This window comes from Galendromus occidentalis, unplaced genomic scaffold, assembly GCF_000255335.2.
Source record: "Galendromus occidentalis unplaced genomic scaffold, Mocc_1.1 scf7180000076438, whole genome shotgun sequence".
In the NCBI taxonomy this organism is placed as follows: Eukaryota; Metazoa; Arthropoda; class Arachnida; order Mesostigmata; family Phytoseiidae; genus Galendromus; species Galendromus occidentalis.
In genome coordinates, this window is record NW_003804427.1 from 1 (window position 1) to 14,683 (window position 14,683).

The 14,683-nt window shown below is 49.6% G+C and overlaps 2 protein-coding genes across 2 annotated transcripts; both read left to right on the top strand.

Annotated features, from left to right (window-relative positions):
• Nucleotides 1-243: 243 nt before the first annotated feature.
• On the top strand, nucleotides 244-4,317 carry LOC100908715 (uncharacterized protein K02A2.6-like). Its single transcript, XM_003739191.1, has one exon. The coding sequence runs from the start codon at nucleotides 244-246 to the stop codon at nucleotides 4,315-4,317; it is 4,074 nt and encodes a 1,357-aa protein (XP_003739239.1).
• An 8,342-nt stretch (nucleotides 4,318-12,659) lies between these two features.
• LOC108865200 (shematrin-like protein 2) lies at nucleotides 12,660-13,308 on the top strand. Its single transcript, XM_018641991.1, has 2 exons — nucleotides 12,660-12,699; nucleotides 12,932-13,308. The coding sequence occupies exons 1-2, from the start codon at nucleotides 12,660-12,662 to the stop codon at nucleotides 13,306-13,308; spliced, it is 417 nt and encodes a 138-aa protein (XP_018497507.1).
• The last annotated feature ends 1,375 nt before the right edge of the window (nucleotides 13,309-14,683 follow it).

Genomic DNA, 14,683 nt, shown 5'->3' on the forward strand with positions numbered 1-14,683 from the left:
GAATCAGACCGCTACAAGCAGACGGTCTATCAAGCCTGCCAAATAAACATGACAGCGAAACCAGTCGTGGTTTACCGCCGGTCTCGAACACACCTCCGATCGAGTGCTTCATCCAAATTCCGAGTAGTATAACAACTGGCGACGAAGATAAGATCTCAAACCCACTCGAAGGAAAGTACATCGTGTCTCGGCAGACCTGGTAGTGACCCGCCTCGATTTTCACGTGAAATCTAAAGTCAAGCGATGGCTTCGACCAACAACGTGCCTACATTCGACGGATTCGATGTGTCAACGGAGCAATTTTCCTCATGGGCTGAAAGACTGGAAAATCATCTCAGCCTACACGACGTGTCAAACGAGGAAAAGAGAAAGAACGCAGTCATATCGTGGATGGGAGCTGATGCCTACCGGAAACTCATGGACAGAGTGCAACCCGAGAGGAAGCCAAAAGATCTCAGTTTCGTGGAAATCGTTGAAGTTCTCCGAAAGGTCTACGAACCATTGAAAAACAAATGGTCTTCTCGCAGCGCATTCAGGAAGGTCCGTCAGTCGGCAGGTGAATCCCTAAGCACTTTCGAAAATCGGCTTCGTCACGCCGCAGTCGATTGTCATTTCTCAGCGGACCAACTCCAGGAGAGATTGATAGAACAATTCACTGAAGGTCTTGAAGACAAGCAAATCATGCAGAAAATTCTCATGAAAGAAGGAGATTTCACCAAGTTGGCAGAAGTTTCCCTGCTAGCTAACACGTTCCTGTCGATCAGGAAAGCAACGAGCGCAATCCACGACAATGGATCTGCGCAACAAGACGTGAATAAAATCTCGACTCGTGGATTCCGGAAGAAAACGTATCAAAAACCCCTGAGAAAGAACTCTGAATACCCTGCAAGCTCAAATCAACCGGGGTGCTACAGATGCGGAGACAAAGGTCATTCGGCGAAAACTTGCCGATACCAAGGTGTGAAGTGCGCTGGGTGCGGACTAGTCGGTCACCTGAAAAAAGCGTGCCGACGGACCACTCTCTCGAATCAAAACTATCTCGAGGAGGTCCCATTTCGCTATGTCAACTCGAAGGACCCAATTCGAGTTGAAGTGGATATTGAGCAACACGCACTTCAAATGGAGATCGACACAGGGAGTGGGATTTCCACGATGCCCCTTAAGACATTCAGAAGAATCGCTCCCCAACATGAACTTCACGAGAATAATATTCAACTACGAAGCGCGACTGGAGAAATATTCCAACCGCATTCCTTTGCCAACGTCAGCGTCGTCTACGGAGACCAGGAAAAATCACTACGACTATATCTCATGGAGAATGACAAATTCCCTGAGTTGATAGGTCGCGACTGGCTCCGTGAACTCCCATTGCATTGGTCTAAACTGCTGACAGGCGAAAATAAGGTACATCATCTGAACGCTTCAAATCAAAATAGCAGCTACGGAGCCTCAGATACAGAGGACTTCAAAAGCAAAGCCCGGAAATTACTCGGGAAGTACGAGAATCTCACGAAACCGGGCATAGGATGTATCCCGAATAGCGAGGCGAGACTGGAACTGACATCGGAGGATCCAGCGCCATATACCTCAGGCGCTCATCAACCGGCTGAAGCCTTGATCGAAAAAACCAACAAGGAGCTCGACTTCCTAGAAGAATACGGAGTAATCACCAAAGTGAACACAAGCGAATGGAGCCATCCGATGTGTGTCGTTCCCAGAGCGAAAGGCAAGAAGGTCAGGATCTGTGGGAACTTCAAAGCAGGAATAAATCGTCACATAAAGATAGACTCCCATCCTCTCAAGAACATCAGACATGCGCTCGATAACATTGGGAATGGGAAAACTTTCTCCAAGCTTGACGTATTCTCTGCGTTCCTCCACCTGCCTGTTCGTGAAAAGGATCGGAAGTACTTGATTGTGAACACTCACAGAGGCTTATACCAGTTCAACAGAATGGCGAACGGCCTGTCCAATGCCCCAGCGATCTGGCAGAGGTTCATCGAGGGTGTTCTCGCAGACATTCCAGGTTGCGAGTGCGTAATGGACGACATTCTGGTTACTGGAGCCACGAACGAGGAGCATCTACGGAGGCTTGACACAGTGTTCTCTCGTCTCAACGAGCACGACATTCGCCTGAATTCAGAAAAATGTGTCTTCTTCGAAGAATCGGTGACATACTGCGGGTTCCTCATCAAAAATCAAGAAATACATAAATGCGACGATAAAGTCAAAGCGATCCGCGAAGCGCCGTCACCCAAGAACGCATCCGACTTGCGATCATTCCTCGGCATCATTCAATTCTACTCAGGATTCGCAGCACGTTTAGCTGATTTGGCACACCCTTTGTACTCGTTGCTGAAATCAAACGCTAAATTCCTGTGGGATTCGAGTATGGAGAAATCATTCCAAGCCGTAAAGGAAGAACTTTGCTCGCCGAGGGTGTTGGTACCCTTCGATCCGAAGCGACCACTGTTACTCGCCACCGATGCTTCACCGTTCGGAATTTCAGCTGTCTTGTCCCACCGCTATCCGGATAAATCAGAGCGCCCGATCGCGTATTATTCCCGGGTTCTAACAGACACCGAGAAAAAATACAGCCAGATTGACAAAGAAGCGCTCGGAATCAAGACGGGCGTCGAAAGATTTTTCTATTACCTGTTCGGGCGACGATTCGAGTTGATAACCGACTCCAGACCACTCGTGCAGATATTCCATCCTTCAAGAAACCTGCCTCCGCTGTCAGCAACCCGTATGCAACATTATTCGATCTACCTATTGGCCTTCAACTTCGACATCGTGTACAGAAAATCAGAGAAGCATGGGAATGCAGACGCATTGTCCCGACTGCCAGCAAGAAGTGAACGACTACAGGAGATGGACGCTTCGGATTGTTTCATCGTAAACCTAATCTCCGAAACCCCGTTACGTTTCGAAGAAATAGTGCAGGAAACGAAAAGTGATCCAGAATTGAAACCACTCTTGAAGTTCTTCAGAGAGCCAAGGAGTTGCAAGGATGCCCCGAGATTCTTTGGCTTAGACGCGTGCGAGTTCAGTCTCCATCAGGACTCAGCATTACTCAGAGGCCATCGTATCGTCATACCGAAAAACTGCCGAGAGCAGGTGCTCACGGAGTTGCATGAAGGACACTACGGAGAACGCAAAATGACGGAACTCGCCCGTCGCTTCGTCTGGTGGCCAAATATATCCCATGACATAAAGGCGCTATCCCGATCGTGTCCCGCCTGCTTGGCATGTGCTCGAAATCCACCAAAAGAAGTCATACATAGCAGGAAACCGTGCAAATTTCCCTTCGAGAGAATTCATCTGGATTATGCCGGCCCGATCAAAGGGAAATACATCTTACTAATTGTGGACGCTTTCAGCAAGTGGTTAGAAGCATTCATAACTAACGACAAAACGTCAAGTACGACTCTCAAACATCTCAAGGATACGATTGCTCGTTTTGGGATCCCATCCGTAATCGTAACGGATAATGACCCAACCTTCGTATCCGAACAGATGAAGAGATTCTGCGCCACAAACGGAATTCGGAAAATGACTTCACCGCCATTTCACCCCGCATCAAACGGCCAAGTGGAACGCTACGTGGGCACCATGAAAACAGCTCTCAAGAAATTTTCGCTCGAAAAACAGGATCTGGCCGATAGTTTAGCTAGATTTCTGTTTAGACAGCGAATGGTTTCAAGCTCCTCAGGAGAAAGCCCCGCTTCCATCATGCTCGGTCGAGAACTGCGCTCGAGACTTGACCTCTTACGCGAACCATCGTTGCCTAAACCGATCGACGAGACAGAATCGAAATTCGCCATCGGCGAACCAGTCAGCGTTAGAGACTACAGGTCTCGTCATCAGAAATGGACCTCGGGTCGAGTGAAGAAGAACTGCGGCTCTAGAATCTGCGAAGTGTCGGTCCCAAGCGGTACATGGAGAAGACACTACGAGCAGATTCGAAAACGCACCGACAAAAACTCAGACACAAGTCATGAACTCGACTGCTTGATCGACTGTGAAATTAACATCCCGAAAGAAACCACAGGTCCCGAAGTTCCAGAAATCGAAGGAACACCATCAGAATCTCATGCAAGCAGAGACCAGCAAGCAACAAACCAAGAGGAACAACATCCTTCGGAAGAGTCAAACGACGACTCCCCGGTGGGGGAAGAGGAACCACTAACAAACGAGAGTGCCCCCCAGAAGAACCAACAGAAGACTACCGTCAGAGAATCTTCGAGACGAAACAAAGGAGTACCTCCGAAACGCTACGGAGACGAAGATGAAAGTAATTGTGGAAGCATGTAAATAATGTTATAATATAATTGGAAATTGTGATATTCATCGACACCAATTTCAAATGAGGGGAAACTGTTAGGTAGGTCTGCTCATTGAATCAGACCGCTACAAGCAGACGGTCTATCAAGCCTGCCAAATAAACATGACAGCGAAACCAGTCGTGGTTTACCGCCGGTCTCGAACACACCTCCGATCGATTGCTTCACCCAAATTCCGAGTAGTATAACATCTGATCTGCGAGGTAGGCTACGTTTCGAGAGAAATCGACGGGAGCGAACTGTGGAAGCTGCTGAGGAGAGCAAGTGGAGCGCTATCATCACTTTCAGACGGGAATCACATGTAGAAGCATCCCGCGGAGCTTGCCTCCGGGCTCTCTCTCGCGGCACGAAACCTGAGCTACGATCTCGGCGTACAGGCGGAGGGAGCGGAATCTCACGTTTACCTCAATTCCCGTCCAATCCGGAAACGGATAGTAACGCTCGGAGCACTCGAGCACGAAGTTGAAACTGAACATCGACTCCATGCCATCATGGATTCACGAGCATTCATCTTCTCTCTAGGCGGGTACATTTATATCGATTTGACGGGGATCTTGGCATAGTAACGGGTGAGCGAGAATTCAGCTGGATCGAATGCGCGCTCGGGAAGCCAAACAAGAAATTGGGTGTATTCACGAACTTGATAGCTGTCCTCGTTCAGAGGAAAAAGAGATTACTTGTTTGATGTGAAAAGACAAAAAGAGGCGACATCCAAATCCGCTTTGCATACGATCTGGGCGCGCAGCGGCTCTCAGTCGGTCGTGACGTCTCTTAGTTTTCCCTACTCCTCTCTCTTTCGGAACGCGAAGCACGGATTTTCGAAGGAGCGCAGAGATGCAACAAATTCTGTCATTCAAAATGGGCACCATATCAGAGATCCCGTATGGAATAGATTGGTTTCGTATGCCATTGGAATAGAGCACTGTCGTCTAGCCAGCGGAATGCACGACGCTGCCTCCAACAACGACAGAGCTACCGGCTCTACCGTCGACAACAACGGATGGATCTTTCAAGGCGGAAAGCCTGCCCAGAGGAACGCATGCAATACAGATAGATTCCATCATGTTGTCTCGTGTTCCTCTTTTTTCGGATACCGAGCTCCCCGACGGAACTGAAGTATACGAGGGAATTCTCCCTCTGGATATATGAATGCATCAGTTATACCACCACGGGATGCTTTCTCGGAGGGAACATGAGATGCAAGGAAGCGAAAAGCGAAAAGTGAATGTCTTGATTCTCCCGGACGGAAAGCGCGAATTTTTCCTTCTAGGAATGATCTATGAGAGGAAAGCTAGTTGTAGGGTAAGCGTACCAGTCACGGGACGAGTACCCACTATGCAACACTCGTCGGTTTTTCGGTAAATCCTGAGCTTACTCTCCGTGAATGTGAAGTTCGAGCGATGTCGTGGTCTATCCGTAACCCTGGCTATCGGTCCGCTGACCGGAAAGTTCGTTGGAGCGACCCTCCTTCCGTTACGGAGAATCTGAATATTTTCGATGCCAGATCTCCGAAAAAATTAAGATTTCGCTAAGAGTGATCGAGATCGCAACTGTCTCGACAGTAGTCGATCGATTAGGATATCAGAGTTATTGCATTGGGTCGCAGAACCATGGTCAAGTAGCTCCAGGTGCCCCATGAGAAATGTCCGAAATGCCGTTTGGGAAAGAGAAGAGGTGGTGTACTCTGATTGGTCCCGAGTCCTATGAGGACTGACCAGTTTTTGAACACCGCCGGATATTGGCGGGAACGCAGAACGTTCATTGAGGACTTCCTTATGATGCCCAATGAGAGGACGAGATGACTTCGGAAAATGATGTTTAGGAGTGAGACGACGAAGGTTCCGCTCCTCTGGTCACTGAATAGCTGTGTGACCCGACATCACACGTAATATCGTGTGACTGTCACAAATACCACTTCAAGACACATTTTTGAACCCAAATGTCGCACCTGATCGAGTACGCGAATTGATCCCATAAGTATAAACCGACGTGGACTTCGAGCGCGGTCGGATGCAAGATGCCTGCGGTAAGCTGACTGGTATGAACTTTCGTCAAACCCGCATTTCCCGAAAAGGGTCTTGTTCAAATGAAGAATATGCTACATTTCGGATTACAGAGAGCTCAATACACCGATGCCGATTTAGAGAAGGCCATATCATCCCTCAGAAGGGGCACTCCCCTGAGGGCAGCGGCGAGGCAGTACTGCATTCCGCCGTCCACATTGTTGAGAAAAAATCGTAACGACGAACCTCGACGGCGGCGACCTGGTCCTCGCCCCGTCTTGGATGAAACTGAGGAGGCTATAGTTGACTGGATTAAAAAGATGGCCAGAATGGGATTTCCCGTTACTCGCAATGCCCTTCAACAAGTCGGACTGAAACTGGCAAAAGTGGCACACAAGCAAGGAAACGAGCGAGCCTCTAAGGTCACTTCTGCTGAGAAATAGGTTCGGTCCTTCTGTGAGCGTCACAGCGAACTAGTTCCGAGAACACCCGAACATGTTTCCAATGCTCAAGCCTGTCTCTCGAGGAACGACATTCAGTCGTATTTCGAGCAGACCAGAACTCGGCTATCCGATACGAATTTGATGGCTGTTCTAAGTGATCCAAGTCGCGTATTCAACAGTGATGAAACTGCGATGGCACTGAACCCTCAAGGGGGGAAGGTTTTCGCCGTTCGAGGATCGCGCCATGTTTATGCTCGAGGAGGGTCCGAGAAAGAATGTGTCACCGTACTGGTGACGGGGTCAGCAATGGGCATTCTAGCACCGACCGCTGTTGTGCTGCGGCGCAAACGTTTGCCTCCCGCTCTTACTGACCATGTCCGGGAAGGGTTCTGCCTAATGAAATCCGACCGCGGATGGATGACTGGGTCTCTCTTCAGCGAATATCTGCAGATGCATTTCTCGCCTTTCTTGACCAGGCAAGGCATCGAGCGGCCCGTCTCCTCTTCCTTGATAACCATCGTTCGCATCTGACGATGGAAGTCACTGACATTTGCGAAGCGAATGGAATCGTCTTGGTCGCCCCTCCCGCCAAATGCGACGCACATCTTGCAACCTCTCGATGTGGCGGTGTTCAAGCCATTGAAAACGTCGTGGTACAAGACAGCGACCGCATGGAGAATGAAGAATGGAGGACGAGCCATGAGGAAAGACGAATTCATAATCTTGCTGCAAGAAGCGTTCAAGGATTTCAATGCACTGTGGCTGGTTAGTGGCTTCCGAAAAACAGGTTTGTCGCCCTGGGATCCGAGCGCAGTCGATTATGACAAGTGCTGCAGCCCGGGGGAGGCTCGAACCAACACGGATCGCGGGGCTCCCCGCCAAGAAAGCTCTTCGATGAATTTCATCCTCGATCTGGAGGAGCGATTGACGCACGAACAGTTGGTCTCATTTCATGAGCAAGACGGCAAGGCCTGGGAAGGACCTGATTGTATGAAGGATCTCTACAACATGTGGCTGAAGGCCGATCGAGAGGTTCGCGGTATTCCGCTACAGGATGCAGGCGAGAGCGAGTCTTTATCGACGGTTTCTTATATCTTGTCCCAGGAGGACATACTGGCTATCCCAACGCCTCATGAGCCGAAACGTCGGTGAAGCTTATAAAGAAATACTTACGTTCTTGGCCTACATTTCCGAAACTCAATAAAACGATTATTCGAAGTTCCCTCCCCCCTCGTTTTCGGATGTTCCATAACAGGTTTGAACTCGTTCAACATGTGGTTGCAAGGTGTTTTGCTACAGGTCGACTTGGATTAAGCGCGATTTCGGTCCAGAGCTGGAGGCATGGATTATTTCCTCTCAAGATTACTACCCATCGTGATGGGCAGAGGTGTGAGCTTCACTCAGGAAAAGAGATGGCCCCTCTAGATACTCTAGATTTCGAGAAAACGAATCCTCCACTGTTCAGAATCTCTTGGGTGTTCCATAACTGGTACGCTTCCCCTATTATGATTGGCCTCTCGAGGCCCAGAGGGAGACTCGAATTCCTCCCGTTGACCGGAAGGAACTTCGCTCCCCTGACGAGACTGATGGGCTCTCGCAGAGATCCCTTGGACCTATGCTCAGAAAATCTCTGTCTCACAATCAGTGTCCTCCGGGTGAGATTCGCTTCCGATTTGGCTCTTCTCCGCTGAGCTTTCTATGGAAGCTTTCGAGAAAATGTTAGGGCGCGGAGCTTGTCTTGCTCACCCCAGCTTCGATCCGTAGCTTGCTTGGATCAAGATGGCAGTCGAAGTTGGAGCCGTGAAATTGTCGGAGCGCGACCAGCTGCATATGAAACGTTGATGACAACATGTTCATTCGTGGGATTTTTTTGGCCCCAAGAATCCGTCTATTCATTCGTTCTCTCGCTCACAGTTTTCGCAGCGAGGCGCTACCAACTTCCACCTCTGGGATCATCCTCCAATCTTGAAAATTGCCTCAAATACCCTCTGTACCTCCTGGGGCTCGTCGGGTCGACGGAGAGACTCTCCGACGTTCGGTGAATCAGTGTAGTACCGACTTCAAAGAGCGTCACAGGGGAAGTCGGAGGAAATTTCCCTCGATGTCAGATCTCATGACTTTGCTCGAGCTTGGACGCTATCGAAGGGCGAGCTTCGAAGACCGAGAAAAAATAACATACAAAGCGCCAGCTTTCCACTTTGGCAACGGTAGAAAGTTTTGATTGCCCTGCGAAAATTGCCACTCCAATCTTGCCCCATCAATCGACACTTCGAATGCGAGCATCGATCCGCTCAAATGGTCTGTCGGAACTACTCGGATGATGTTTGAGGTTAAAAGTGGTACTACTTCCATCTTCCCCGCCTAATGGAGGAGGAAGCCTCGAGAGTTTGAGGAAGACTCGGAAAAAGTGAGATGTTCGCTACGTTTTGAAGCGGGCTTCGGAATTTCAGAGAAATGGTTCAAAAGATAGCTCCAAGCACCGCGACTGGCCGTCACGCCAATCGGGAATAATGAGGAATGGAATAAATCCAGCTCCGCAGACGGTCCTCGATAGAGTTTCCTTCGACGAGGGCAATTCGTTGTCGCCACAGCCAAATCGAACCCCAAGGCACGCGAAAAATGAATGTCTCATACCCGGATCGATTACGTACATGATGAGGATGTGCTCTTAAGGTAATCAGATGGCGAATGCGTCGAGAACAGAGCGATTCCGATTCGGGCGCGGAAGCAGAGTAGTCGGAAGCCCCTCCGATGGCATGGCCCTCATGAGTTCAAGGGTTATTCGGGTGATTTCATTCGATAACAACGTTCCTCTGACTTTCCTCGCACATACAAGGAATGAGCATCGCGAACGGGATGTCAACGGGAAATCGAGGCGAAATCGAACTGGAACGGAGTCTCCTGGTGTCAGAGGTTGAGTCAGATCATTCGTCGACCTACCAAGTGATGGATGTCAGTTTCCCGACGATCACGGGTACGATATCGACAGACCCCCTTCGCGGAGGATTCTTACCATACGAAATCAAAGAAGAACTGCAGAAGCTGCTCCTGGAATCTGATATTTTTCTTAAGAAAACCGTGAAAGCAAGAGGATCTCGCCCAGAATATGTTGACTTGTGTCTGGATTCCGTCGACCGAGCACTGCAAGAGAAGCATCAATTGACATTGAGATGTAACATGCTCTACACGCTGGATGCCCAAGGTGATCCCGATACATCGAGGTCCGTAAGGGGCGAGAAGAATCTTCTCGAAATTCTCAGGTAGTCGATAATGTGAGTGGTCGCTGTAGACGACTTCGATGCTCGTATCGATTCATAAATTCTGAGATAAGAGACCCAAATGACGGAGTAAACGCATCGTATTTGTTCTTCGTCAAGTTGAGACCTCCAGGTGTACGTTTGGAGTGAGTCTAGGCCTACGAGAAGCGGGCCGAGATCTTGCGAGTTCTTTCAATGAGGAAGTTTCCGGCTTCCGATCGAACAGCTGTATTCAGGTCTGCTCTCTTCGCTCACCATTCGACACAGCCGTCGACTCTCCGGTTGAACTCGAGGAGCTCCTTGCATTTTTGACTTCTGCGGAAAGCGAAGTAGAACAGCAGCATGGTGCTCACCAGTAGGAACATCAGAGTTGTGAATAATCGCACGGGTACTCTGTCGAAATAAGATGGGTTTCTCCGATGATACTCGGAAACAGACTGTCGACTGACCAAATCGGCAACATTCGGATCATCTTCCGACATCGAGCTGAGGATACGCAAGGGTGTGAGGTCGGAACGGTCGATTCTATCTGCTGCAGGCGGAAGCTTCTTGCATCCCTTCGTCATTTCATCTGGATGACAGAGCCCAACGATGGTCCTTACCTTCAAATACGATCCCACAACGACCGGAAGACAAGATGGAAGCGCGCAACGTTGCGTAAGATCCTCGGATCTATTATCGAATCGATTCGATGAGAATAAGAGTCACAGATTTTTTCCACCCATGGAAAAGCTATAATAGCTCGTGATCCAGCGTCGTTGAATTCGAGACCCTGAGATTTGCTGCACAGCGTGAAATGAAAACAGGAACTTCGGAATGGAACTCGGAAAGCGTAACGATATAAGTTGGTCCGCATCGATGGGGGTGTGAAATAGATGGAAGGCGATGAGGACGACCATTCAATTCAATGAATTCTGTCGATAACTCACAGAATTCAGCCTACAGTGCTAGCGTGGAAACGAGCCGAAGACTAATTGGATCAAAGTTTCCAAACGATTTAGGGGACATCCGATTCGAGCGGGGAAAATTCGTCAGATTCGCCTCGGGAATGCGTTGAGGATAATCTCGCTTTACTCAGACCAGAAGATACAGGAAGGGAACCACGGAGCGGCGGCGGAAGTAACTCGCATGTTAGCACGAATGAGTGAGCTCTACGAAGAGCAGCCTGTTCCCAACCCTGGCGGGCAGATGATGCGATGAGTAAATTCGATGCGGCCTATCTTTTGGTCATAATTCAGGATTCGCGGATTCGAGCCGTGCGGTGTGGGTGCCTCTAATGAATTAGATAGGAAGCGCGGTCCCCCGCTTCATTTTGAAAAGCTAACGGGCAAAACAGTTACGCTGTTCCACGGAGTCAAATTGAGACGCAACGAGTACAATCAGAGGCGATCACCCGTGCAGCCTACGAGTTCGGAATTAACATTCTACCTTATCGGCGACGGTTTGTGGTGGCTTTGTTATCGTTCATAAAACGCCCTACGTCGATGCCAAAAACAAAGCGGTGAAGTCTATGCACGTGCCTCAGTTACTGAATGATTGTTGAAGGAGGGGCCAGGTGCGGTTGACTCTTTACGACTATTTAATGCTAACTTATGAGAGCGTTTACGAGGACGACATGGAGGCTTTTATTGCTACATGCTGTTGGGCGTGGATCTGAACTCTTCTCCGATCGACGGAGCGGAGCGGAATATTGGAGTTTTCTGGCTGGGAGGAGAAGAGAACGACCGATACTAATTGAAGCTCCTTCGCAGGTTTTTCTGGAAGTCTGGCCTACGCTACTCCACCGAGGGTAATGGGAGGTTTATTCATTGACTCAGACACAGTCGCTTGCCCAGAGCGGTGTGTATACCACGCGCAGATCAGCATTGACCACATTCCCGTTCTGTCCTGCAGAGGTTTGCGTATCCGGGCCCGACACTCGGCTATCAGCCGAGAAAACCCTGCAGCTCAAGCTCATTTAACGAATATGGGCGTACATTCCTTACGTCAATTCGATCCAGCTTATGATGGAGATGGAACCCATTCATTGAAGAAATGAAGGACCCGATGTTGAAAGGATAGGTCATCGGGACATATATAAGCATACATCACGAATCTCAAAACCCCGTCGCGAATCCTTTATACATATCATAGCGCTGACATGAAACTGTGGGTTTATTTGGTTTGGTCTCGGATCCTATGCTTCTGGCTGATGAATGTTGCTTTGATCGAATCCGAATATGAGAACAAAGTCAAAGGTCAGGAGGCGCTGCGGAGCCTGTTTTTCTCAACGGGGAGAAATTCTCCGTGAGGACGCTTCTTGATTCGGATCTGCGAGCTCCCGTGATATTCGAAGCTCGATAATCTCCCAGTCGCTCGGGACGGGGTTCGAACTGAACTCAATGTCTCGCAACCCTAGGCGGAAGTCGCAAATACGCTTGGATGGGCTTCACTTTCCGGATAACAGAATATCCTTGTCATCCAGAACCAATTCTGTTGCGGAAAAATAAGCACGTAGTTTGTACTCGAGCGAGGGAGGAGCGGATGGTCACGCCTCCGCAATTCGGCACTTATAGCGGAAACCAAGCTATCACCCTTTCCCGATTGTGGGGATAAAACGTTGCGGACTCTATGGTGAATCCGTGGTCGTTCGCATCTCTCAAGCTCCGAGGTGAGTGAATCATGGACTCTCCTGAGACTATCCAACTCGGGAGGAACTGAGAACATTGAGGAGGTTTAGTTACGTCGGCAAGATCAGAAGCACTCGAATATTGAGCTCCTACAGTTGCTGTCTTGCCGGAAGAATCGAAAATCTCGTCTCTCGGAGGGCTCGTGTCGCTGTGAAGATTCCGGCACAAGCCGCGCCGGGTCAACATCCCAATGAGCTACTCTTCTCCTTACAGCCATGAGCCGCCTTCCCATCGTCCTTTGTCTGATCGCGTCGGCCCTTCAAGTAGAAAGTAGCTACTACGGATTCGGTTATGGGATCGGATACGGAAGCCACGGCCTTGGCTACGGAGGTCACGGCTACGGGAAAATCGCTCAATACTATAAGTATCCTGTGTACAAGTCCTATTACCATTACTATCCCCGATACCACCTCTATGGACTCCATGGCTATTACCCATATGGAAAATATTTCGGTCTCGGCTATGGGAGAGCTCACGGTCTCGGATACGGTGCATACGGTCTCGGCAGAGCTATCGGATATGGAGGCTTCGGGTATGGCGGCTACGGATACGGTGGTCTAGGATACGGCAAAAGCTATGGATGGTGGTGAAGGGCCTTGCTCTGAAATTCTCATGTATAGTGTGGGTCTAGAATAAAGGCTCGGCCTCAACCGAACGTTCACTGGGGTCATGAATCTGTAAAGGCCACCTCAGACTCCTATCGGCACACCACGCTCCGTCCCACCGAGAATCGGCTGGTGAGGAGGCCGGAGATCCCCGACCGCGGATCCGACCTCCGAGAGAGTCGACACCAGCTATTGCGGATTAAAAATGTCCCGAATGTTTTACCGATGCGGAGGCCTTCTTCAGGTCCGGGAAAAGTGGAGCATGGTGCCTGCCTGGTCGGAGGGTCGTCGGCGTCGTTGCTCCTCCGGCATGCACGATGTTTCGAACCTGCGAGTGGCTCCTCTGTCGATAATATCTCGATATTTTTCTTCGCTTCGCATAATATGTTCGCTGAAGTTTGCATGAAGGACGCTGCTGGATTGACATAACGCCATAATTGAAATTGATTCTCTCCGTCGCAATACACTTTCGGACTTTCCACGAGAATTCTTCTGGACGAATGGAATCAGCGAATGCTACCGCTCGGAATCCATGTATTTCGGTGTTGGCATGGAAAAGCGCTATGAATTCGTCAGAAACACCCACCCGTCGGAAAGTTTTGGATCAAACATGATTGCGAATTCCCGAAGAGACTAACGATCCGATCTGGCATCGGTGCATGAACTTTTGATCCAGAATCCGCGCTCTAGTGATGTGACGCGAACATGAATTTGCACATTATCCATGAATACAGGGAGTCCTCAAATTTTCATTGAGTGGGAGCCATTCCAATGAAATCGATGAGCTCCCAATATATCTCGTGGCCCGGGGATCATTCCCACGGTTTTCACATGATTTCAGGGAGCCTGGAAATCACCCAAAAGGAGCCCACGATGAAGACAAGTGCCCTCCCGTGAACACGGCTCCCGCACAGGTCCTGCTCCAGGTTGCCGTATGAGTTCTCCGGCCGAACAGCGAGTGAAATTGAGATTCAATGTGGAATCGTCATGTATGCCGCGTCCTTACCACGAGATAGAACGGGCTCCGACAAATCCTCGAGATTCAGCGAGCAGTGGGAAAAAAGAAGAACTTAGCGGGACTATCGCTTCGAGAAATTCCTCAGTCCCACTTAAGACTCAAATTGGGCGACGCTCCAGTCTTCGAGCATCGCGTTGAAAACATGAAGCGAAACGCTCCCACGCTGACTCCCGCGTGAATTTGGATACTCTCCACGAAAAACAGTATCAGCTTCCTGCTTGGAACGAGTTTGGATCGGTAAGTGGGATGGACATCGACGCCTGATCGTTTTCCTCTAACTGCTCAACAGCGAATGGAAGTCAACGATAATCAGCCACGCACGCCGCGTGGAGTAAATTCGAC

Bases quoted from the DNA above. Each gene is read 5' to 3' on its own strand.
- LOC100908715 (XM_003739191.1), top strand. From the start codon at position 244: ATGGCTTCGACCAACAACGTGCCTACATTCGACGGATTCGATGTGTCA.
- LOC108865200 (XM_018641991.1), top strand. From the start codon at position 12,660: ATGGTGAATCCGTGGTCGTTCGCATCTCTCAAGCTCCGAG. The intron at 12,700-12,931 runs GTGAGTGAATCA...TTCTCCTTACAG, and splicing joins CGCATCTCTCAAGCTCCGAG to CCATGAGCCGCCTTCCCATC.